The sequence below is a fragment of the Cephus cinctus genome, unplaced genomic scaffold (genome assembly GCF_000341935.2).
Source record: "Cephus cinctus unplaced genomic scaffold, Ccin1 Ccin1_scaffold0429, whole genome shotgun sequence".
NCBI classification, from domain to species: domain Eukaryota; kingdom Metazoa; phylum Arthropoda; class Insecta; order Hymenoptera; family Cephidae; genus Cephus; species Cephus cinctus.
The window spans coordinates 44,306-68,259 of record NW_014333110.1 but is presented as its reverse complement, the minus strand read 5'-3'; the positions used below and the strand labels follow the sequence as shown (position 1 = coordinate 68,259).

Genomic DNA, 23,954 nt, shown 5'->3' with positions numbered 1-23,954 from the left:
CTACTTTCGCCACACTTCGGAGGCACGAAAAGTAGTGTTTTTCATGCATGCGTTACATAAATATATTTTTTTCAACGAGTCACTTAATTGAAACGGTTAATAGCTTAGGGCGAAATGGAAGATCAAATGTCACATTTGAAAAAGGGACACTTTTATACTAGGTATAGCAGATACTTGGTCGAATGAATGTGAATTACAAATCTTTTTATTCTTTTATTTTACCTTTTTTCTTTTTTATTCATATTTATTATTATCTCTTATTCGATGTTTTTTAATGACCTGCATACCTACATCGAATGTTTCAGCTATTATCTTGCTACCACCAAGGACGATCCAGCCGTGCAACACTTATACAGAGTGTCTACTTTGGATTCGAACTACACATCTGAATGTCTAAGTTGCAATATCAAGAGTAACACTGACGACACCTACTGCTTGTATAATTCCGCCAAATTCTCTACCGACAATTCCTACTACATCCTGACATGTTCAGGACCCGGTGTACCGGATATATCGATATACAATAGGGTAAGTTAACTATTTTAATTACTCAAGATAAACAGCAACAAATGAAATTGCTAAAAAAACTAGATAGCCATATTCCACGTGCAAGAGATAATTACTACGGAAAAGAGATTAAAAGTGGATTGAAAATGAAAGCTTAATTTAAAAAAAAAGACTTTCCAATCGGCAAACCCGCAGGACATTGTGTCTCGATGAGACACGATTGTTCCGAAAGATAAGAATGAACGAGGATATGAAAGAAAAGGAGAGGCGATGATAAAGAAGAAAAAGTTTTGAAAGAACCGCCATTGAAAAATGAACGAACGATACTTCCGGAACGATCCTCCTTTCGTCGCCAACTCCTTCGCAGTGAGCGACCCAATTCTCCCACTGAATAGGTAAACTTTTCCACCCCTTTTGTACCAACCTCTATGACTACGCCAGCGCCGCCTTTAGTGCGCGATTTAAATTTCTCAATATTTTCACCCTCGTCACTTTATCGCTGTAATTACTTCTCGATTAAAAACAAAGGGGAAAAAAAGAATCGTAACGCTTGTCGCGCATGATGAATTATTTTTGGGAATGCATTTTCTCCGAAATTTTTTTCTTATTCTTTTCGTCTACAAAATAATAGTCTGCAGTGTCGTTTTTATTTTTTGATGATCGTCTTTTTTTTTTACATACGCGTTACTTCCTTATCAATGTCATTCCTCTCGCAAAATTCATACAAACAACAGTAGGATGTTTATCGTACAAATGAAATTGTGAGAGATACGAGGATTTCAATTCTCGCGGGAAAGTTGAGATGTTCCCGGAAGTTTTGCAAATGGCACAGTTTCCATGCCGGAAATCCTCCCCGGCGATGGCTTCACTTATTCTTTATCGCCTACTTTGGCACAGGTGGTTAGTGCCGGTAATTAGTTCCGGAGGAAACTGGTCTTTCCACGAATGAGGTTAGGTTTGGTGCTAGTGGAAGATTTAACTATCCTCGAACTCTGACCTTCTTCGCTGAGAAAGACGTCCATTGCCGGAAACCGAGTTGGCAAGAGTTCGAATAAGAACCACGTAACTTTCTTCTAGAATCCAAATTGTGGGATAATGCAAAAAAATCTTGAAATTTCTACTGAGAAATTTTATGATTAAAAATTATTTTTTTTAATTCTACATACTATTAAAATTATTGATACTTTGCTATTTAATAAATGTATACTTAAGTCACATTCGCACTGTGGGGTATTATAGTCACTTTACACGGAGAATAAGATTAAATGAATTTATCAGCTAAAGAGAAAATAGGGATCAGCATGAATTTTGCTGTGTCATAGGAAATCCACCTCGAATTAGCTTTATCATTATTATGCACTTTGATGGTTACTGTGAAGCTTCTGCATTTGTGCTAAACGAGTCCATTCGTAGGAGAGTGAGTGAGTGAATGAATGAATTAATAAAGATACATATATGATACAAAGGGAGGGGTAGGGAGAGAGAGAGAGACTAAGAGCAACAGAGATGAAATGGAGAGAGATGGGGGTTTGGAAATTTGCTGTAGTCGGTCGAAACCCGAGGCGATAGTTTATCGAGGATAATTAATTGATCGCGATTATTAATTACCCACCTGGAAGGACCGAAATAGCAAGGATAATGCATATACATATGTAAAGGTCTATAACCCATTATACGTGCCTATGTATAATATTCCATGTCAAAATGAAATTAGTTAAAATTCATTATCCTCCCAATTAACTTTAATTTTGAAAATCCCCCAGAACCTTTTTCCCATACATGCATATACATGTGTGTCTAGTTACTCCTATAGGATATTCCAGTATCCTTTGTTCTATCGACGATAATTTCGCCTTTGTCACATACCAGAGTATACATTGGTAGTAGTGAGCAGCTTGCAGCTTTATGCAAAGATGAGACAAACTTGGATCGTTATAATCAAAGAAAGCAGTATGGTCCAGAAAGCTCCTTCCTGCTTGTTTTCGTTATTCAATTGTACAAGTTAAAAGCTCTAATAATTTAGAACTGGAATACAGGAATTATATTTGTCATCACTAATAGTTGCAATTCAATCTCAACATTATTACATACTACTAATTTTTTAATTGTAATAAATATAGATCAGTAATTTGGGGAAATTGCAAAAATTAGCCATTGTTTTAGATGACGCCAGTACAGTATTTTGTGCTGAACTATTTATAAACGTATACGTACACGAAGAGAATTTTTCGTTAATATTTCTTTTGAAATTCACGATAAAATTTACCGTAAGAATCAGTAACTCTGGGACATCTTTACCATTTTATTACTTATTGCTTATAACATACGATACTTTGAGTGGCTAAAAATAAATGTTACAGTGCACACAGTAAATATTGTTACTTGCAATTTTTACTGCGTTTCACAATGCGTCTTTTATGGTTGACTTCAAAAGTATGAAAAGTACAGTGCACTCTACAGTAAGATTGAATGCAGCGCACGAGATAAATCGGCTGTTTTAGATGATTTTTTTAATTCAACGAGATAAAAGCTATACTTTTAAACTACAGATGTATGTTCAAGTTTGAAATATTTTACTGTACACTTATGTAATGTATGTTTTCGTGAATTGTTCTTAATTATATAGGAAAAATGTTATGAAATGCCATGTTCTCCCGTGATTACCTTGAGTATCACGGTAATTTTTAATTAAAAATTCTCTCCGTGTACTATTGTATTCATACATAATATTATACATACATATACATATAGATATACCCAAGGCTAGTTATATGGACTTTTAAACTAGTTTACTTTTAGTGTTCTCTAACCGAGGACCAGCCTTCCTAGGATTTTTGTACTCCCTTTGATTACATATTTGTATCATTGTGTATCATATGAGTAAAGCCAGACGAGGATTTAAAATTTGCAAGCCGATTTCTGGCTAAATCCCGGTTACTCGACTGTTGCCCGTAATGTTTATACATGTTGATGTATACCTAGAAGGTTGGCAACGGCCCGAATGTAACAGGTGTTACATGAGAAAAACGTGTCGCATTAAATTCAGATGTCTGCGCAGATGTAGACCTCTGACCCGAAAATCATTACTGCTATTTGCACAGGATATGTTTGGCGCTCCTGGGTGAAAATTTGTGATACGAAAAAACAATACAATAATCATAATATCCTCTTACAGAAAACAATTTTTCTGAAAGTCTAAGCCTGATATACCTTACGTCACGGTTCCAAATAGACCACCTGAAGATGTCGCGTTGGAGAGTGAATTTCCAACTTGTTTTCGCGCCAAAATCTAGTAATACCTGCCAGCTATGAAATATTTGGACAGTTTCGATATGTGTCACAAAAATGCATAATGACCCAGAAATCCAGGTCTATATTAAAAATTTTAATCAGTTTTATGGATAAAATACTGTTATTGCTTGATATTATTATTATAATTAAACTGAGATATATTTTATGTAATATTTTGTTAGGAAATATACTCTGGACGAAATGTATCCCAATAAATCTAGGGAATTTTCGAGAATCCAATGACCATCTAGGTTATTCCGCGAGTAAGCTCCTTTATCTGTAGAAAGTTTACGATCTTTTCGACTCGACACTAAACCCGTTCTGATTTCTAAAGTGAAGAAGGATAAAAACAGAGAATCAATAATAAAGCCCCGTATATAGCGTTAACATAGTCTTCCGTTTCATAAGTCTTACCAATAGCTGCCTCAGGATCAGTTATGGCGGTCACGATAGTAGAGGAATAAGTTTAATGGATATTAACTTTATGTTCCATTTTGCAGAATTCAACGAAATTGTTCACCTGGGAGAACAATCACGATGTTGCCAACCTAGTGAGCGGAAAGTCTCTACCTAAAGTCCAGCGATACACGGTTTCCGTCATGGATGGTTTCGAGGCACAGGTGCGGCTGCTGCTGCCACCTAATGCAGATCTAAGTGGCAGTACCAAATATCCGATGCTAGTATATGTGTAAGTATGTCATTTGACTTTATCATTATCAATTTCCCCCAAAAAAATAGACTAGTGGAAAACGAGAGAAATTTACATTTTTTTCTTTTTAATGTCGTTATATATGTATGTATACATATATAGTAACACTGAATCCTTCGAGTCACGTTACAAAATCGCCATAAGAATTGTGTAAGATACTGTACTGATATCGTGGAGGTTGATGAGTTCAATTTTCTATTTGATAATTATATTACGCAATACATATTATGCCGTTACCATGACAAAAACGTGCAATATTATGTTGAAAATTATAAGGTATAATTTTACAATTGATTAAATCAAACTTTTGATTAATTAATTCAATTCAATTCAATTAAAATTGAACTTAAGAAATGACTATTCTGATATCCTATACCAATATTCTATGAAATTCTTTTAAAAAATTGGAAACTCTTGCCATGTACATGTTTCTTATAATTTTTAAATTCAAATCAAAATTTCAAATTCTCAAGAATAAATTTAGAATAAATTTTTTTTAGTATATCGGATCTTCTGATTTTCTTAAAAATGTCAGACATCAATCCTTTGAAAACTTAGAATTCGCAATCTTAAAAGATAAAGCGGTGTGCCGTTGCAATTCTCTTTTCCTCGTGAACCCACCTGGGCTCCCACAATGGGCAAAAATTCAAATTAAAGAAAAAACAAAAAATGTTTCAAATTTTTTTCAAAATACAATTGCGTAACGAAAATCAAACACAAACTATAAGTACTGATAGTTTAGCTGGTAATGAGACGAATTATGAATTTCGAAAGTACCCCGATACCGGAAACATTAGGGTAACCACGTACTACAATATACAGGGTGTGTCTTAAGCCCCGGGCAAGAGACATACCGTTAGATCCGGTAAAATTTCCAATTTTCCAATTCGCTGACCTATCATACTCACATTTTAGTATATTTTCGTGAATTGTTCTTAAATATATAGGTAATATTTTATTACATGCCATGATGTTCCATGATTACCTTGAGTATCACGGTAATTTTTAATGAAAAATTCTCTCCATGTACTACTACTTTATACAGGGTGTATCTTAAGCCCCGGACAAGAGACATACCTTTAGATCCGGCGTGAAAAAATAAATATATTGGCGTTAACAAAAATCAAAAATTTTAATTAGTTTATTAATTATTACGGATTAAAGTAAGCCAATCATAAGCGCGTGAGAACTGGCAACTCCTCCTCAGTCTCCTCCCACTGGGGACAGCCAATCATTTATTTCTCCACAAAAACAGTGACCGGTGGATACGTAAATATAGTAACGTAAATAAACAAAAGAGTAACGCAAATAAACAAACGAATAGTGTAAAATGTTTTTTGTGGGGAAATAAATGATTGGCTGTCCCCAATGGGAGGAGACTGAGGAGGAGTTGCCAGTTCTCACGCGCTTATTATTGGCTTACTTTAATCCGTAATAATTAATAAACTAATTAAAATTTTTGATTTTTGTTAACGCCAATATATTTATTTTTTCACGCCGGATCTAAAGGTATGTCTCTTGTCCGGGGCTTAAGATACACCCTGTATAAAGTAGTAGTACATGGAGAGAATTTTTCATTAAAAATTACCGTGATACTCAAGGTAATCATGGAACATCATGGCATGTAATAAAATATTACCTATATATTTAAGAACAATTCACGAAAATATACTAAAATGTGAGTATGATAGGTCAGCTTTTACTGAAGTGTACAGTAAAATTTTTCAAATTTGAAAATATTTAGAGTAAGAGTATAGCTTTTACCTTGTTAAATTTAAGAAGTCGTCTGGAATATCCGAATTATCTCATGTGCTACATTCAATTTTACCGTGGAGTGCACTGTACTTTTCATACCTTAGAAGCCAACCACAAGAAACATTGACATTGTGAAACGCAGTAAAAATTACAAGTAACAATATTTACCGTGTGCACTGTAAAATTTACTTGTAACCATTAAAAATATCGTATGTTATAAGCTATAAGTAATGAAATGGTAACGATGTCCTACGGTTGCTGGTTTATACGGTAAATTTTATCGTGAATTTCATAGGAAAAATTAACGAGAAATTCTCTCCGTGTAGTAGTACTCTCACAACCTAACGCAACCGTTAATTTGTTAATCACATACAAAATTTTTGGTACAAAAGTACAAAGATAGTTTGATTTTAAATTCAAAATTTTACAAGACCGATGACGTAACATAATTTAAGTCAATTTTTTCATTCTTATTCTCTAACAAAACGAAAGCAATAAAAACAGAAAATCCTCTTACGAAAAATATGACGCTTTATCGAGGAGTTCATTGCGGGAGAAAAAGGTCGCGTTATAACATAACGATCCGATATCCTTTTACTTCGCAGTGAAGTGTCCGACCCTAGAAAACAAGGTCTGGGCGACAAATCACGACTTGATAGTATTACGAAAATACTATTGACGATAAGAACGTTAGCTTTAGTACTTGAACGAGAACACATAGACAAGAGAACGTGGTCCTAATCCTAAAGCGATGAGAATAGTGCACGAGAGATAACTCAGTCGCAAAATCTACCATACGTTATCAGCATTGTGAGATTTCCTCGGACTCCCTGTCGACGTAAATATACGTTACTAAACCAATTTCACTGAGGGTTCGAGTCGCCTTTTTCCTGAGTGTCGACGGACGACGTCTGGATGTCCTTATTGTTCATCCGCGTCCCTTACGCGAGTATCCAGCAAGAACTTTGGTTTGCGTACGACATATGTATAAGTGCAATGGTCTTACAAAATGAAGTCCAGTTTAAATGGAGGAAACTGTAGGAAGCGTGATCTTGACTAGAAAATAGTTTCGTGACGTCATTTGCAAAGTCACAGTAGAGACACTTACGATTAAACGAAGACTGTTCATTCGTGACTGGAATTTCTATTAATGTAATAAAATTAAATATATCCGTGTGATAAGTTTGTAATTTTATTACTAATTAAATGTTATGAGTGGTAACTATTGTGTTCAAAATTTGTAAGATGAACGCTAACATAACTAGGTATAATCATACATCAAGTTTCTATAATAAAATTCATACTTTGATAGTTAAATGTTAAAATTAGTTCGAAGCTGCATATCCCACTATAGAGATACATCGTAGTTTGAGTATACGTATATATATATACATTCTCGTGTATGAATTCCAATATTCTTGCTAAGAGCAGCGATATTTTTTGCCGCTATTGCACAAGGGGTTGTAACGATTAATCCCCTACGCTTAAAGTACTTCCGGGTGGGTTCTCCCCAGTTTCCGATCTGTATCAATAGGGTGGATCGTGGCGGGCAAGAAGCTGCTGACTGGCAACTCAAAGAGAATATTGAGGGCAGTTTAATGGGCATTATATGTATAATGGAGGCAAGATGAATTTATCTTAGTGAGAAAAAAACTTATGAATAATTTTCCTTATCTCTTCGTTCTTCGTGTCATTATTGGGGTGAATATATATACATATATTTATGCAGAATGAAGACAAATATTATCATCTATTAAACATTCAAGCAGTCAATTATGATTATACGAGTATTCTTTGTATACAAAATTTTAATACTTTATTTTTTACGCCTAAATAATAAAAATATTCGTTTCGTCGTATTTAAAATACTTATAAATACAGGCATGCGCACCTTGGACCATACAACAATTATTCTGAAAATATTGAATCACGTACTAAATAAATTTTAAAAATTCCTTCTGTATGATATATGTAATATGTGATTATTTCATATTATCTTTTAGATGAAATTTTTTATAATACACAGTTTCTTGATTTTTTTTTTTAGTTACTGATTATAAATTTGAATTTTGAGATTCGGATTCTAATTCAACGAATCAAAAACCCCGGAACACATAATTTCATCACTATTGCATTATTTGTCTACTGAGGTATAACAAAAATGTATGCACTAATGCGTCATTGACTCGGAAATGGTTAAGCAAAATTATAGGAGCAATAAAATAAATTCTAAAATGTGTAATTAGGTTCGATTTAAATGATCTATTACGTGAGATATCTCAGACTCAAAGATAGAAAATAAATTGCATTTCGTATCTCACTGTCATTCGAGTCAGCTAAACTGTTTAATACGATTCGCTCTCAAGCTTTATTTACCGGAGCGATAAAGTTTCTCTTGGTTCACAGGAACTTGTAAAAAAATAAAAAAATAAAATTTTATCCGCATAATATCACAAAATTACCTCTGCCACTCGGAATATGAAATAAACACAAGTCAACGGACAGATCACATTTGAATTAAATTTTCAGAATAAAGAAAAAAGGAAGCATACATATGGTGCAATCAATAAGAATATATCACCGTAAGAATAGAATAAAAATATATATATATGTATATATAAATATACACTTCATCTAAGAACCAATAAACGTGCACTCTTCGGTACAATAAAATAAAGCTATAGTTAGATAACAATAGATGAAAGATCCAGACGTTAGAAGTAGTAGAAAAGATGAAGATTTAACACAAAGAAAAGAAAGTCTTCTCAATATTTTTATCCAACATTTCTCTTTAATTATACCACAAGGGTTCTTCAAAAGTGTTTCGTAAAATATAAATAAGGAGAAAATATGTCGCAGCGTTGACACCGTACCGTAAAACTTTTTCAAGGCTCCTCCCGCACCTCTCACAACTTCATAGGCATTTCGTGTCGCAGGCAAACTTGAAAATTAACGAGGAAAAATGGCACGTTACCGTCGGCTAACTTTAACGGAGTCGCGTCGTAAGTTATTGTAGATATTATACATGCAGGCATGCATGCACGAAAGACGTTTCCATGGTGCATATGTACATACATGATGCTTCCGTGCATTATTTATGGGGCGTAAGTGCGTTCCGTCTTTAATAATAAATGACGGAATGTACTTTAGCAATTTTATTCGACATCTTCCCACCATCTTCTACTCCATCATCAGTTTCATCATACTGTTTCACCTTACGAATCTGCCCTCTTTTCAAGACAACTTGACCGACCCTCTATGCCTGTCTATAGATAGTAGGTACAGCTAATGTCAACAGTCGAACCTTTATTCGTCGACTACCTTTTCCTTAAGTACCGAGATACGTCATATACATATAAAACACCATTATATATGCACAGCGAATGCAAGCATGTTTCCGTGTTTTTGGCGTTTCCGTAAATTTACGTCTCGCCAACTCTCGGCCCCCGGCCAACTTCCGGCGTAAATCCTAATAACGTCCCTAATTTGTAGGTGGCAAGTCTGCCCCAACTTTTAAGAGTGTAAAGAGTGCCAGGAGGGACAGAGGGAAAGGGAACCACCATAGTATAAGATGAAAGAAGGGACACATGTCTGTACGAAGGTGTGTTAAAAGCAGAAACAAGCAGATCATGAGATAAAAAAGTTGGCACATTATCATCCCGTGAAGAAGGAAGAAGAAGAAGGAAGAACCCCGAAGAAGGAATTATATAAAAGGACAAATATTGTCAACATGAGTGACGGCAAAATTTTACTTTAGATATATGAAAAACTTATACGGAGTGCATCAGAGTGAATATTTTTTGATTGTACGTCGATTGCGCATATCATTGTTTGTTTAATTTCTATTCGCAAACAAAAAAATTATCTTTGCTATTTCAAATGATATCGAAAAAAGTTAAATGCAAAAGTCATAGAGCAAGAAAAAAGAACAGAGATGAAAAAAAGTTCATACGAACAATAATAATACGGGCAATCGATGCGCATTAAAAAAATATTCAATGGTCGTGACATCAGTTTTTCAAAATTATGCATTGTTCCACCGAAACTGCAAACGTGCATCTTAGCTAATATACTCTGTATGCAATTTGGAATGATTTTTAAAGAAATAAAATGAAGAATTAAATGTAGCAAATATAAGAAAGGCGAAATTATATTTCAAAGGGAATAAAAAGGTGGCGGTTTGACTTCATTTAAAACAGACATATATACAGCCTCAATTTCATTTATCGTTTCATCAAATGTCTAGATACTTCTTATTACCCCAAAATTATTTTTTTTCGATCCAAGTTTTTTTTATTTGAGCATTATATTACCGGTGATTAAATGTTTTCGTGTCTAAAAGTGCTAACCCACTTTGCGCGACATGCGACGAAATCTGTTCTGAATAATCCAAGCAAACTCGGCAAATCTTTTTTGGGAAAATTTGTCTATGTGATCTTTGAAAATTCATTTAACGCGTACCTGTACTGTAAAAGAAAAGCAATAATGACGTTACATTACTTTGTAGTATATAAGTACTGGTTATACCTTGCATAAAGGCTTAATGACATTAATATATAATTATAGAGTTTTTATATTAATATTATATATTATATTTAATAACGTGAACGTCAAGTACTACACATCCAGTCCAGGAGTTCTATGTCTTTTTTTTTTGACAGATGGCAAATAACTCAAGCCACGTGTAGGCTTTGCAGAAAATCACATAAATAAATACTAAAATAGAAAAATAAAATGTATATTAAAATCATGCACGTGCATATCCTAGTAAAAAATGTTATCTTGCAAATCACAATACAATTACAAAAAAAAATTAATTTGACTGGTTAATGTAAAAATGCGAACCAGTAGTATATCTCTACATTTCATGTAGGGATAGCACTTTATATTGTATGGATGAAAATATTCATATATATTAAACATAATATGTTATTGGGTCATCACGATGTAAATTTTACACAGATAAAAGATTGGCGTTCAGAGTATGTTCATACTGAGAAAAATAATTCGTGAAGTCAATCGCAACGTAATTGACCGAACTATTAATTTAAAAAATGTATATATTTTGCTCGGGAATTCATTTATTATCCATCTAACTTTACTGACATCGGTACCTTAATTCTGCCTTCAAAATATATTTTCCTATCTGACTCGACGGAGGTTCGAACCAGGGACCATACATCTAACACGCATGCACACTATTCGCTACGCGATTGACTACTAGGGATGGATTTTTTTTTAAATAAATGCAAATTTTTAATGAACTGAATATTGCTGAATGGTTATTATCAAGGAATAAGCAAGGCCTGAAGAATGGATTTGCGTAAAAACCGAGAAATGTAAATAATAAAGGCAAAATTAGTACCAGTAACTATAAACTATTATGAAAAAAAAAGAAGTAGCCAAGTGTTAGGACCAAGTGTTCGTCAAGGTAACACAAAAGCAAAAGCAAGAGTTAAAAACTCTTTAAGTCTTTGTCAAGGATACAACCAAGGTTTAGCCAAGGTTTAAGAACAAGTGTTTACGAAGGTAATCGCCAAGCTATTACCAAGGCTGCGTAATGCTTGCTTTTAACAGCAAGTGTTCGAAAGCTTATTAGAAGATATATGAAAAATTTTCTTTTACAGTTTTAAGGGTTTTTCAACTGATAAACAAGATTATTGCAAGCCATTCTTTTTTGCAGGGGTACTTTCAATAAAAAATTGTATGCAGAGCCACGTGTAATTTGCTAAAAATTTAATTATTTACGAACTGTCGAAGAAAAACACATTGAATTCGAGGACGGACTGTGACCCAAATGACTTTCCACGTGAATGCATAACCATTAAAAACTAGGAGCTTTATGTAAATGCAGAGCGATTGCATTTTTTAAAGCTGAACGCAAATAGCAGAGACAGCCAATTATTTATATCGTGAAATTTAATTATTTACACGAAAAACCCTGTACCCGATATTCGTTTTTAATTAAAATATTTAAAAGTCAATCTACCCGTTATTTTTCTATTCGTCACAAAATGACACTAGTACCTTGTTTTTCATATTAAATGATAACATTGACATAGCGTAGTAAAAACACAGGTTCCTGAGCTTATCCAATAACAACGCATATATTTATTAGTCGGATGTAACACTATATTATTACTACCAACCTTACTGCTTTCAAAACTAGTATTACCAGCTCCATTACTACTATGCAAGTATTGATAAATCAGTAGCCCAAAGTAGTTACTGTTGACCTTAGCTAAATGGCTGGCCTATCTACAGTATCGTTTACTCTGTCCTTTTATCCTGTAGGACAGTGTTCCACTTTCATTTCGATAAATACTATAATACTGAACTGTGAAACATTACCGCGTGATTTAACGCTGACTAAAAGATTGTTGGTATATTAGATATCCATTATGAAGGATTTGCTCTCGCATAGAACCGTTTCAAAAATAAACTTAACACTGTTTTTTTCCGTACAGATATGGTGGTCCAGATTCGTACCAAGTAACGGAGAAATTTAACATGGATTGGGGTACATATCTGGTGACCAATAAAAGCATTATATATGCTGCTATCGATGGCCGTGGTTCAGGGTTAAAAGGCAACAACATGCTCTTCGCGGGATACAGAAATCTAGGAACTGTTGAGATCATAGATCAGATTAACGTAACGAGGTAAGATAAAAATTAATTTCATATATTGTTCATTATACATACACTATTATATCAAGTAATTCAACTAAAAGTAGTCGCCGTATGTAACGCAACTAACTGGTGTAAATACTCTGAGTTGGATCATCCGGTATATATTTGTACATAGTCACTAGGCTATACTATACATGCTAGACAATTTTACCCATACATTTATATATACCGAGTGGTCCAACAGTAGGAACACTCCAAGAGAGTGAAGAAAATAAAATTATTGCAGATACTTTTAGCTATATCACCTGATATAAATCTTCCGTAAGTACATTGTTATGTAGCCCATGATTCATTGAATATCGAATTCTCGAGGTTTCGCTTCAACTGCGTGAAACACATTTGAGAGCTGAAATTCCGGTAGAAGTTTCCGTAACGTTGATTAGATTCATTAATAAGTTAACTTCATCCAGCGGGCTGAGTGAAAGTCGCTTGTAAGTACTTTTGAATCATTCTAGGCTAGGGTTGACTGCTATATCACAGGTAAAATATTGTTTGAATATCTCTCCCTCTAACACGAATTTCCAAACACGAATAAGAAACAAAAATAATAATTTTTTAAATTACTATCAGATATCATTCAGACCACCAGTTTCCTGTCCCTTCAATCTTATACCTATATTAACAATTGAATGAGTGTTCTCCAGAATTCATTAGAAATTCTCCAAACCACATCAGGACGTTCCAGATGAAAGTGTTGTATCAAACGTAATACATACAAGTATCGTATCACCCCCTAGGATTAGGTAACCCGATAATCCCGTCACGACGGATGGTTAGGTATGTGATAGAGGGAGATAAAACACATGGTATATGCGTGAGAGAAAGAGAAGGGAGTAACTAAGTCCTAGCGGCTGATTCCAGGTCCGTATCCGTTAAATTAACTTCTTTCGCCCCAGACCGGTTTAAGGGAACGTTAACAAGAAGAAAATTGTCCGTTGGCTCGACTTAGACTCTAATTTATTGCTCTTTTCTCCATTCTCTTCACTTTCTCTCCATCTTCTTCTGTCCTTCTCGCCGTCTCCTGTACGCTCTCTCTCTCTCTCGATTCTCCTTTATTCCTTTTCACTCGTTCCTCTCGGTGCTGTCGCTACTCTTGACCTTTCTTACCCCTTGCTAAATTTATCGACCCTTTCTCTCACTCTGCTCTCTCGCCATCCGTTACGGATCTGTTACTACTCCTCTTTTACTTGCTACAAAATTTATCGTGTCTCACTCTTCTCTATCTCTTTTCCCTCTCTCTCTCTCTTGCTCTCCTTGCCAACCATCCTCTCTCTTTCTTTTCTTTCATTCCGTTCAGTTCGATTACAAGGACTTTGCCTTTTCCTTTTCTCCTGGCTCATCTCTCTCCTTCATTTACTCGTTTCTCCCACTGCCTTTAACAATTCTTTGTTCAACTCTAACACTGTCGTCTCTCTAGATTACTCTTTTCCTTTATTTATCTGTCTCTTGCTCTCTTCCGTGTTATCCACTCACGCCCCTTCGAGGTGCCTGTGTTTTGTCACCAGTATGCCTAGGGTAATTTATTTCGGCGGCAAATCGAAAAGGAGGAAAAAAGTGCAAGGACGAGAATGAGGAAAGGATGAAGAACTTGATACCCTAAAGCTCTGCTGGCAAAGCCCAGCGGTTCGATAAGGTCTTGATAGGCTTTTGTTTGCTTTGACAAACCAATCGCTCTGAAATGGATTTAGAGATAAATCTCACAAGCAGTTTCCGCGCTGACCTTTCATTTAAAATAAACTTTATTTACCGCGTTACCTATACTCCTGCCCGCAATTTGTTTCTGAGGCATGTCGGATTTGGATGAAAGGAATACGTGTCTTTTAATATAGCATTGTTACTACCAAACAAAAAATGCTACGAAATACTTGAAACAATGCATTCAATGCTTTATAAGGATTTTCGATATATCATTGAACAATCGTTTGGAAGGAATTTTATTATGTCACGAGAAATCTTGAAAATTTTCAAATCCAATAATCAAAATTCAGGGTCAACTCCTGGAAACATAAAGTGAATATAAATATTCGACTTTCATAAAAACCCTATCTATGAAATCCTATATAGAGCTATTGTGCCAGCTGAAATTGGCGCGTTCATTTTATTTCTATGGAATCCCATGATAGAACCATTCTCAACTAGCACAATAGCTCTGAATAACACTATATAATATATCATATGTAATATTTAAAAGTCTCCAATGAATGTGAGTGCCGTGAAGAATAAAGTTAGGAACGAAGTTCGAAATGTATTGAATATTCATAAGAAGATAGCAGAACAGTCAGAACTTTCGGATTAATCTACTGATAAGGTACAATGTCTGGAGAATCTCACAAAGTAGGTACAGCACGTCAGGAAAATATTCGACACCATAGAAACGTACGTGATTCCCAATACTATTCCCAACTGAATGTCAGCCAATTAAAACATTAATCAAATTTTCTAATGACACAAATTTCTCAACTTGACGAATTGAATATCTGAAAAACTTTGCAAATTTTGAGAAAATTTTATTCTCCCGTTAGCTGACATAATTCTTGAATATTACACCTGTAACCAATTCAGTTATTGCCATAGACTTACGTCGCTCTTTACCGGCGCCGGTTTGAATTAATTTAAAGTTAAGAGTAGCAAAAGCTGAGCCGTCTAGTTGGATAAGCCGAAGGCTAACTTTCGTCCAGCAACCCCTATCCATCGCATCCAGTTGCCTCCACGACTACCACCTCTCTTCCCTTTAAACCCCTCCATCCCCTCTCCAACTCACTTCTCGTGCATTTTCGACGCCAACCAGCACTTCTTCCTCATCCTGTGTGCATTTGGTTACAGCCAAGTGCTTGCGGGCAAGCCGCTAACTTGTTTGCATTTCTACGGTTTGAGTTTATACGTGGCAGCTGTTCTACGAGACCAGCTGGCTGAATACAGTTGTGACTGCTACTGCTTGTGACTGCCTTTTCCAGGGAAATGTTGATATCGTTGCTATTGGATAGAACTGCATTCCTCGCATAGATAAAGCACGGCACGTAATATCTCACTGAAAATCGCTGTTTGACGAGGCGTATTTTTCAAAACTAAAATTCGACCACGAAACTCACAGAGAACAACGAGTCCTTGATACGGATTTTCGAAAAGGCTTTGCAAGTACTGCCTCGAGGAAGATTCACTCTGTAAAAGGAAAATGAGGTTCCTTTTACCATACGGGTTTTGTACCCTCCGGCTAAATTTAAGGATTGCCTAATTGAGCATGTATGCATGTATGTAGCCTTGTTACACTGATCCTATAAAATTCTACCAATAAGGAGAGGTTTGTGTCTTGAAAATTATATTTGACAGAACTTTCCAAATAGTCATCATCCTCATTATGCATTGAATATTCGTTTCAGAATGAAAAAGACAATATAAAGAAAAGTTCGTACATATAACTGCTACTATTTTTGTTATCAGGTTAACTCCCCTAGTATACTCGCGAGCAAATGGTAATCTCAGACCAATGGATGTCAGAGGATAAAAGGTGGGACAATGTCTGACATTAATCAAAATGATTGAAATTGTAATGACAACAATTCTGAAAAGAAAGAAAATTTTGCTGATTCGAAGGGAAGGTTAAATGTGATTTCGAGAAGTCATTGATAAGACATTCTTTCGAGTTCTGGTTCGCCTTCAAGGTAATCAGGAACGTAGTATGTATTAAAGTATGTTAAATTTTCAAATTGCATAGTTAAAAATAAAAGCAGACGTGTCAACGTCAGGTCGAGCGTCTATGACAGTTTCACGAATGAACGACTTAAACCATTTTCTGAAAAATGAATAAACCCTTGATACTTTAGCATTTACATCCTTCAAGTCAGTTACTTCCGGGAAACGCTGATAAGTTGAGTGAATAAAAAAGTTCATTTTCCTTTTCCAACTTCGATTACTGACATCGATTTAGAACTCTCGCGGATTATATTTCAGTTAACTTTGAACTTTTCGGTGATACGAATGAATAATTGAATTGAAGTAAAATTGGGGCCACTATTTATTACGAAGTTGTGTAATAGCACGTGTATTCAAATGATGTAGTTGACATGAAAAATATTGTATACTAATTTCATAGTATTTTCTAATCGAGGGAACGAGATTCAACGAAAACTTGCCGTTCTGGGGCAGATGTCTTTGATTTACTTTAAGAAAGTTTCCAATTGCTTTTAATGCGTAAATGGGAACTGTAGGAGAGAGACCCTCTTCATCAATAAGTGGGAGCTGAAAACATGAAACGTATCGATTAACGCAATTAGTATCAATCCCTTGAGATCTGGAGTACTAGTATCAGCTGAGTAAATATAAATGTAAAAATTGCGATTGTTAAATTTGCATTACAAAAATGGTTCATTAAACGATTGAAACTTCTCATAATCTTGTTCACTTCTCGCGCTTACGCATAAAATTTTATTTCATTATCAGTTAATATACATGAGCGAAATCCCCTTACTCGTGACATCATTATCTGCGGATTTCACGTATTCGCGATATGATGTATAGTCCAAGTTTCTTAAATCATTTTTCGAGGCCGAAAAAATGAAATAAAAATTCTGTAAATGTTTCATTCAAATACCATAAATACGTGACGATACTCTGGGTGCTAATAACGTCATTAACACAAGGGGCATTGATATCAATTGATAATTGATTCTTAATGATAAACCGTAAGGAAATTCCATTACATTGATAATGGAGAATCGGTAAATCAATCAACCTGATTCCACTGAGTTTCCCATGAATCCTGAAAGTTTCAATTCTAAGAGGTCACGTAGAAGACCCTTGGAAATCTCGAAAGTCGCAAAGAAACTTGAAAGGCAATAGGCAATTGTTAAAAACTCGTCCGAACCAGGGTTGATGAGCGATTCGTTTCAAGTATAAACAAAAAACAGAAAGAGAAAAGTCACTGTCGGTAAAGTAGAAAAGATATTCACTTTGGAAAAGAGGAATAGTCGCAGAACATGAAAGAACGAATTGTGTAGGTGTAAAAGAAAAAGGGACTGTGTCCAGCATTAAAGAGTAGTTGGTGCCTGGCTGACTGACTAAAAAGGGGTAGTAATCCTCTATATTCGCACACATATGTAGGGGCAATTCTACGCCGAATCGATCAATGTTGGCATCACAAATTCGGATATTCACGAGTATCCTGTAGCATGTGGAATATAGGTCTAGAAATAAATTTTTGTAAAAAAGAGCTTTAAAAACCTTAAGAATTAAATAAATTATGATTTTCTTCATGATTCGAGTGAGGTGTTATAGAAGCTTTTTTCGAAATATTCCATTTGAAAAAAAAAATAAAAAATAAAAATTGTATTACAACGTATACTTACTACGTATAAACAAATTTTTTGTAATATTTCATATTAATTCAATTTCAATTGTTTACTTCCTCAAGCCTTATGCAATGCAGCATACGAATCAATACTTCATGCCATTTCCAACGCATGATAAAAAAGCCATATAACAGTTTTTTAAACCAGTGTTGCTCTGGTGTCTCTTTCCCTTTATCCATTTCGGAGTCGCCAACACCAATAAGGGAGGAGACAAAAGAGGTGTAATGCTTATAACCAGGAAACGATTAAGAAAAACATCAACCAAATCAGCTAAGTTTAACCGATTAAACGCGAAATAACCCCTACGCACAGTAGCCACGCAAATATGTACACAACGCACATATAATTATGAATATATATTATAAAACAGAGTCCTTGGCAATTCCGCAATCGTTTGGCCGGCTTCCAATTTCACAACTAACTTTTTACATGGGTGGACACGACGCGCCAGCAAAATACAACCCCAAAAGCTTGGGGAGTGTCGCTGCTGATGCTAGTGCTCCGAAGGGTGGTGAACTATCCCATGCTAACCTATGAACTCGCTAGACAGTCTAGCTTGACCTGGGAAAACCGTAAGAGGTCGGAAGTCGACGACTTGTCGATCTGTCATCGAAATAAATTTGACCGGAACTTCATCGTCGATGCGATTGCGTCCAAATGCACTCAGGAAGCTAAAAAGGGATTTACTATCGCCACCTCTTAATAGGGAAGCGTTGAACTATCCTAGTCTTTTCTGATTCCGATGTTGGAGAGCCAGTTGGGGACAAAGGAAATCCCTCATTTCTTTCACCCCAAAACGATTTTCAATCAGCCCTATCTTTTCCGTGTCTATTTTTTCTTTCTTCCTTCACTCACAAGTCTGTCGCAAATTCTTTTCGTATAATGTATCCACATAGTCGAGAATGTTTTCATCCTTCCCGTACAAGCAAGATCCCCTCTAATTGACTCCACTGATGTTGTTTCATTCCTTGTTACAAGTATTGGCAGATTTTTCGACTTTGGCTCAGTATTACCTCAGATACTTATTTTTACGGGAATTTTTTGCGCAATAAAATAATTTGCAAATCTTTGATTTCAGACATTTGCAGGAGAATTTTCCATACATAGACAGTACCAGAACTGCCATTTGGGGTTGGAGCTATGGTGGCTATGCTGCCGGGATGACCTTGGCCATGGATTACAACGGTGTCTTCAAATGCGGTATGTCCGTGGCACCTGTTACAGACTGGGCGTTATACGGTAAGTTGAAAGTTTAAGAATAATATGAATAAACAAGCATTCTTGACAGTCATAAATTTAACTAAAATACATTATAACGTTTTGTGCGTATGTACAAATTACACCTTTAGCGTTGTTCGCTTTCGTTTCTTCTCCCCTTGTTTTTAATTTACAGCCTAGGCTCATTAACCCATGTTCTAACCTAACCTAACCTAACACGAACCTACAACCTTCTTGTAGAAAACTTAATTAATGAGTCCTGTTATTACAGACTCCATTTACACGGAACGCTTCATGGGACTTCCTACCGTCGATGACAACCTCGTTGGTTATGAACAAGGTCAACTCTTGAACAAGGTCGACAACATAAAAACTAAAAGTTATTATCTTATCCACGGTACTCTCGACGACAACGTCCACTACCAACAATCTCTTATGCTTGCCAAAGTTCTTGAACAGAAGGACATCCTCTTCAGACAACAGGTACTCTCAAAATTGATGTGTAATGTATCTGCAGTCTACACCAATGTTGTACAGAAATGTTAAGTTTGTGAAAGATACTAAACAGTGCGTTTGATCACATTAATCTAAAACTTGAATAAATTACGATTTTGACGATACGTGATTGTAGTCACGTTACAGGTCGCTTAATTTTATGGTTACTTAATAACACTTAACAGCTCACATAATTTCAATAGAATTTTTTGTACAAATGTGATTCAGCTGTGACATATGTTTTGTATTAGCATCTATAAGAATTTCAATCACCAGATGTATAATTAATGTACTTATTTACGTCACTTAGGAAATTTATTTTTAATCATTATTCATTTATAATTAACAAAACAATCTTATTTGTAGGTAACTTAATGTAATATTCTTTCTGTTTTAGACATACACAGATGAAGATCATGGAATCGCTCAGTCTAGAGCGCACTTGTATCATTCCCTAGAAAATTTCTTGGATGAATGTTTCGATACACCTTCATGATCTAGGCATAGACACTAGAGAGACAATCTACTTTTAAAGATAGAGGAAAGATACCGAAATACCCAACTCTGTAAATAACCTAACACTTGTACATAGTTTTATGTACGATATGTAACATATATATTAAGTGTTCGTGTAAATAATAGTCGAAATACTTGACCGTTTTACTAATTACGGATACGAACAATTGAAAATTGCGATAACAATGCGACCATTATAAGATGAAGGTCTTTGATAAAAATCATTTTTTAAAACAATTTTAGAATAAATATGCCTGTTACTTCCAAATCAATTTCATGAACAAAAAATTTCTAATAGATATATCACACATTTGTATGCTACATTTCTTATTTCGGTGTTTGACTCTATTATTTTGACAAGACGTACAGCGGTCAACCGATTCCTACTTTCCATTCCTTTTTGAAATACATAACCGATTTTTCCTTGTTTTATAGAGAAAGTACAGATCGAAAAATTTGCCTGCGAAAGCAATAGTTGGTTACTTTCACTGTTGATAATAATGTTATTAATAACGTAGTTTTACACTTAATTGGTATATTGAATTCATATACATCTTGGTCCTAGTTCTTTCTCTTTTAATCTGATATCCCTTATGGACAGCATATCTTCAATGTTCATCATTGTTACTATAGATGTAGTAGTATTTTGTAAAGCAGAAAAACAATGTCAAAGTGCACAGTAGTGCAAATAACAGACTGTCATAGTCATTGACTATTGCAGTCGGTTGTAATCCAAGGACCACTGCGCAGTTCTCGATGGGTGGATTTACATGAATTTACTAAGATAATTGTTACCTTTTAACCTTGACCTCTTGTACATACAAGATTACTTAATTAATGTACGATTGAACTAGTTAAGTATTGTTAAAATGAGAACAGTAACAACCACCCATATAGTATTACGAAGTGCTTGTATACCCAACAATCCATTATTCGTTGAATGTAATATAAATAAAGTTCTATGTTTTATTAATAATTTCTCAATCATTTATTCCTCATTATGTTTATCTGTAACTTCGGCGTATCACTTACCAACAAGTAACAATATCATTAAGTAAAGGTGTTGTTTTATATAACAAATAGAAGTAAAAACTTATAAAATATATTTATGAGTTTTCAGTTTCCTTGAACCTATAAAGAAACAGAACAATACTATTTTGATTGGACTTCTTAAAACCAAAATACTTGAAAGTAAAATACTTACTTGCACTTTGTACATGTATAAAAGACTGTCTGCCCTTCATCTGCTGAGCGTAACTGAAGAGTTGCATAGGACATCTTATCATTTTGACATTGTGGACACCGTCTATCTACTACAGGTCCATCTGCCTCATCATCCTCATCATCTTTTTGCATGGATGTGGAATATGCATTAAGATCGTTAAAGTGAATATTATAAGAGATAGCCATATCTCCAAAGACTGAAAAGGGAAAACATTGCAATAAATCATTAGAATCCATTAATTTCTACAATACTAGGAACCATTATTAACGTTGAATAAAATCATGTTGAAATATAATACAAACAACTCCTAGTTCAACCAATCACCATCCCTATTAATCATCCCAAGATAAAAGCTGGTTAAATTTCTATGAAAATTCAAATTTGATTACCGAGGTAGATTAGGTTAGGTTAGCACAAGCGCAGTACATACCCTCAGCATTCCAAGTTCTTCGACAAGAATAACAAGTGACTCCTCCTTGGTCTCCTAATAACGGAAGGATTGATCCACAATCTGGGCAGAATCCTGGCGCTGTGGTAAACGAAACTGTACTATCCGATGTATCCATTTTGTCACTTATAAAATCAGATACTTCGAGTGATAAACATTTACGTTTTTTAACTCAACACATGATCAATCGAAACACGTGCAATGCTACAGTCGCTACGTAAACTTCACTGGAGTAGACTGCGCAGGCGACTTGCACAAGCGCCATTGATACTTGATTTGAATATGCTTACTTATTAAAAAAAACAATTCACATTCGATACGATAAACTATAATTTTAACAATAATTACTTTAACTAAATATTCAAGTTGCGAATCAAATATCATATATTCCAGATGACTTCTTTAACAAGATAAGTACTTACATATTTTCAGGAATTGTCAGCATTACCAAGAAACTGCTGAATAAATATGAGTAGTCCATCAAGAAACGAGTAACACCTCACGTTTATATAACGACGAAAGATTACACAAAACGCATATAATCACGGAAGAAGGACAGCTCATAGTTTACTACATTATAACCGAGTAAGCATTATTTATGTATATCAACAGCATAATACAGTTACGTAAAGTTCATCTAACATAAAACAATTAAATTATTGGTTTATATACGTAAATATGTATGTTATACACCATGCATGTAATTATCTTGTGTATATGGAATCTTATCTGCGGAGAATATTCCTTGAGTTACACTCTGATCTATCCGACATTACGATTTCACTCAAAGGTTATGGAAGACGTAATATAACCTAATAATCCGTTTCGTATTCTATTTTACAGATAAAAATGTCATTCAGGAGTTTCTCAATCAAGTTTATGAGCTTCATCACAAGCACTATTCTATTATCAGGAGCTGCTAACGGGTAAGGATATCCAAAATGTATTGTAATTAATTCTTTAAATAATGGGAGCCGTCTCAGACCAATCGTACAACTGCCCTGGGAGGGCATCTTTGTCTTCAGCTCAATAATTACAAAGTTCTTTATTATAAACCGTGCTATATTCCTGATAACGACAGTCAATGCGGCTGTTCAAATATTTGCGCAACTTCTCCAATCCAAATGTAATTTTCATTTTTTCAAAAAAAATACTAGTATAGTGCTTTAATTAGACAGAGCGGGCATTATAATCAATATCTTATTACATAACTGGTTTAGATGTATGTTCGAGCACTCTTTTAAATTTTCGTAACTATTACAGTTCAGCAGGGACTCCGCAAACCTTCGTAATGACAAACCTCAACGTCAAAAATGTCTTGCGAGAATTTGTCTATCACATGAATGCCACGGAGCAGGAACGCGCTAATTACTTGCAGTATGAATGATTTCAATCATTAGATTTCACTATAATATTTAAAAGCACTTTATTTACATGCATGAAACACCCATGCACGCCACGTAAATGCAGTAATAATCCTAAAAAGCAATGCAAATAATTAAATGTATAACATACCGAACTTTTAATTCCGAAGATCGCTCTTAGTTGTTCTTGGATATACATACGTTAACTTCGATTATATAAAATAACCTTGCAATCGTATATGTATATGTAGTTGGCGGTGTTGAGTATCGCATTAGCACAGATACTGCGTTATAAAATCCCAACAAAAACATAACTTGATCAGTTAGAGATCTTCACAAGCTCACTGCACCTATCAATAGATCATTAGTGGTTAAGAGGGGGGGGGGGG

At 34.9% G+C, this 23,954-nt stretch overlaps 3 protein-coding genes across 3 annotated transcripts in view; 2 read left to right on the top strand and 1 right to left on the bottom strand.

Moving 5' to 3' along the window:
* The window catches only part of LOC107267647 (venom dipeptidyl peptidase 4), a gene marked incomplete at its 5' end in the record, with an annotated part of 34,183 nt that extends 12,679 nt beyond the window's left edge, over positions 1–21,504 (top strand). Inside the window, 6 exons of the mRNA XM_015739618.2 lie at positions 306–528; positions 4,299–4,486; positions 12,730–12,924; positions 19,378–19,538; positions 19,789–20,000; positions 20,410–21,504. Of these exons, the coding sequence (XP_015595104.1) occupies positions 306–528; positions 4,299–4,486; positions 12,730–12,924; positions 19,378–19,538; positions 19,789–20,000; positions 20,410–20,508 (1,078 nt within the window). The remainder of the gene's footprint in view (positions 1–305; positions 529–4,298; positions 4,487–12,729; positions 12,925–19,377; positions 19,539–19,788; positions 20,001–20,409) is intronic.
* LOC107267656 (DNA-directed RNA polymerase I subunit RPA12) lies at positions 21,493–22,471 on the bottom strand. Its single transcript, XM_015739627.2, has 3 exons — positions 22,184–22,471; positions 21,733–21,949; positions 21,493–21,659 (listed from the first exon to the last, which is right to left on the bottom strand). The coding sequence occupies exons 1-3, from the start codon at positions 22,317–22,319 to the stop codon at positions 21,635–21,637; spliced, it is 378 nt and encodes a 125-aa protein (XP_015595113.1). The 5' UTR covers positions 22,320–22,471; the 3' UTR covers positions 21,493–21,634.
* Positions 22,472–22,777: 306 nt separating this feature from the next.
* The window catches only part of LOC107267654, a 2,900-nt gene continuing 1,723 nt past the window's right edge, over positions 22,778–23,954 (top strand). Inside the window, exons 1-3 of the mRNA XM_015739626.1 lie at positions 22,778–22,822; positions 23,045–23,127; positions 23,465–23,578. Of these exons, the coding sequence (XP_015595112.1) occupies positions 23,051–23,127; positions 23,465–23,578 (191 nt within the window). The 5' untranslated portion in view covers positions 22,778–22,822; positions 23,045–23,050. The remainder of the gene's footprint in view (positions 22,823–23,044; positions 23,128–23,464; positions 23,579–23,954) is intronic.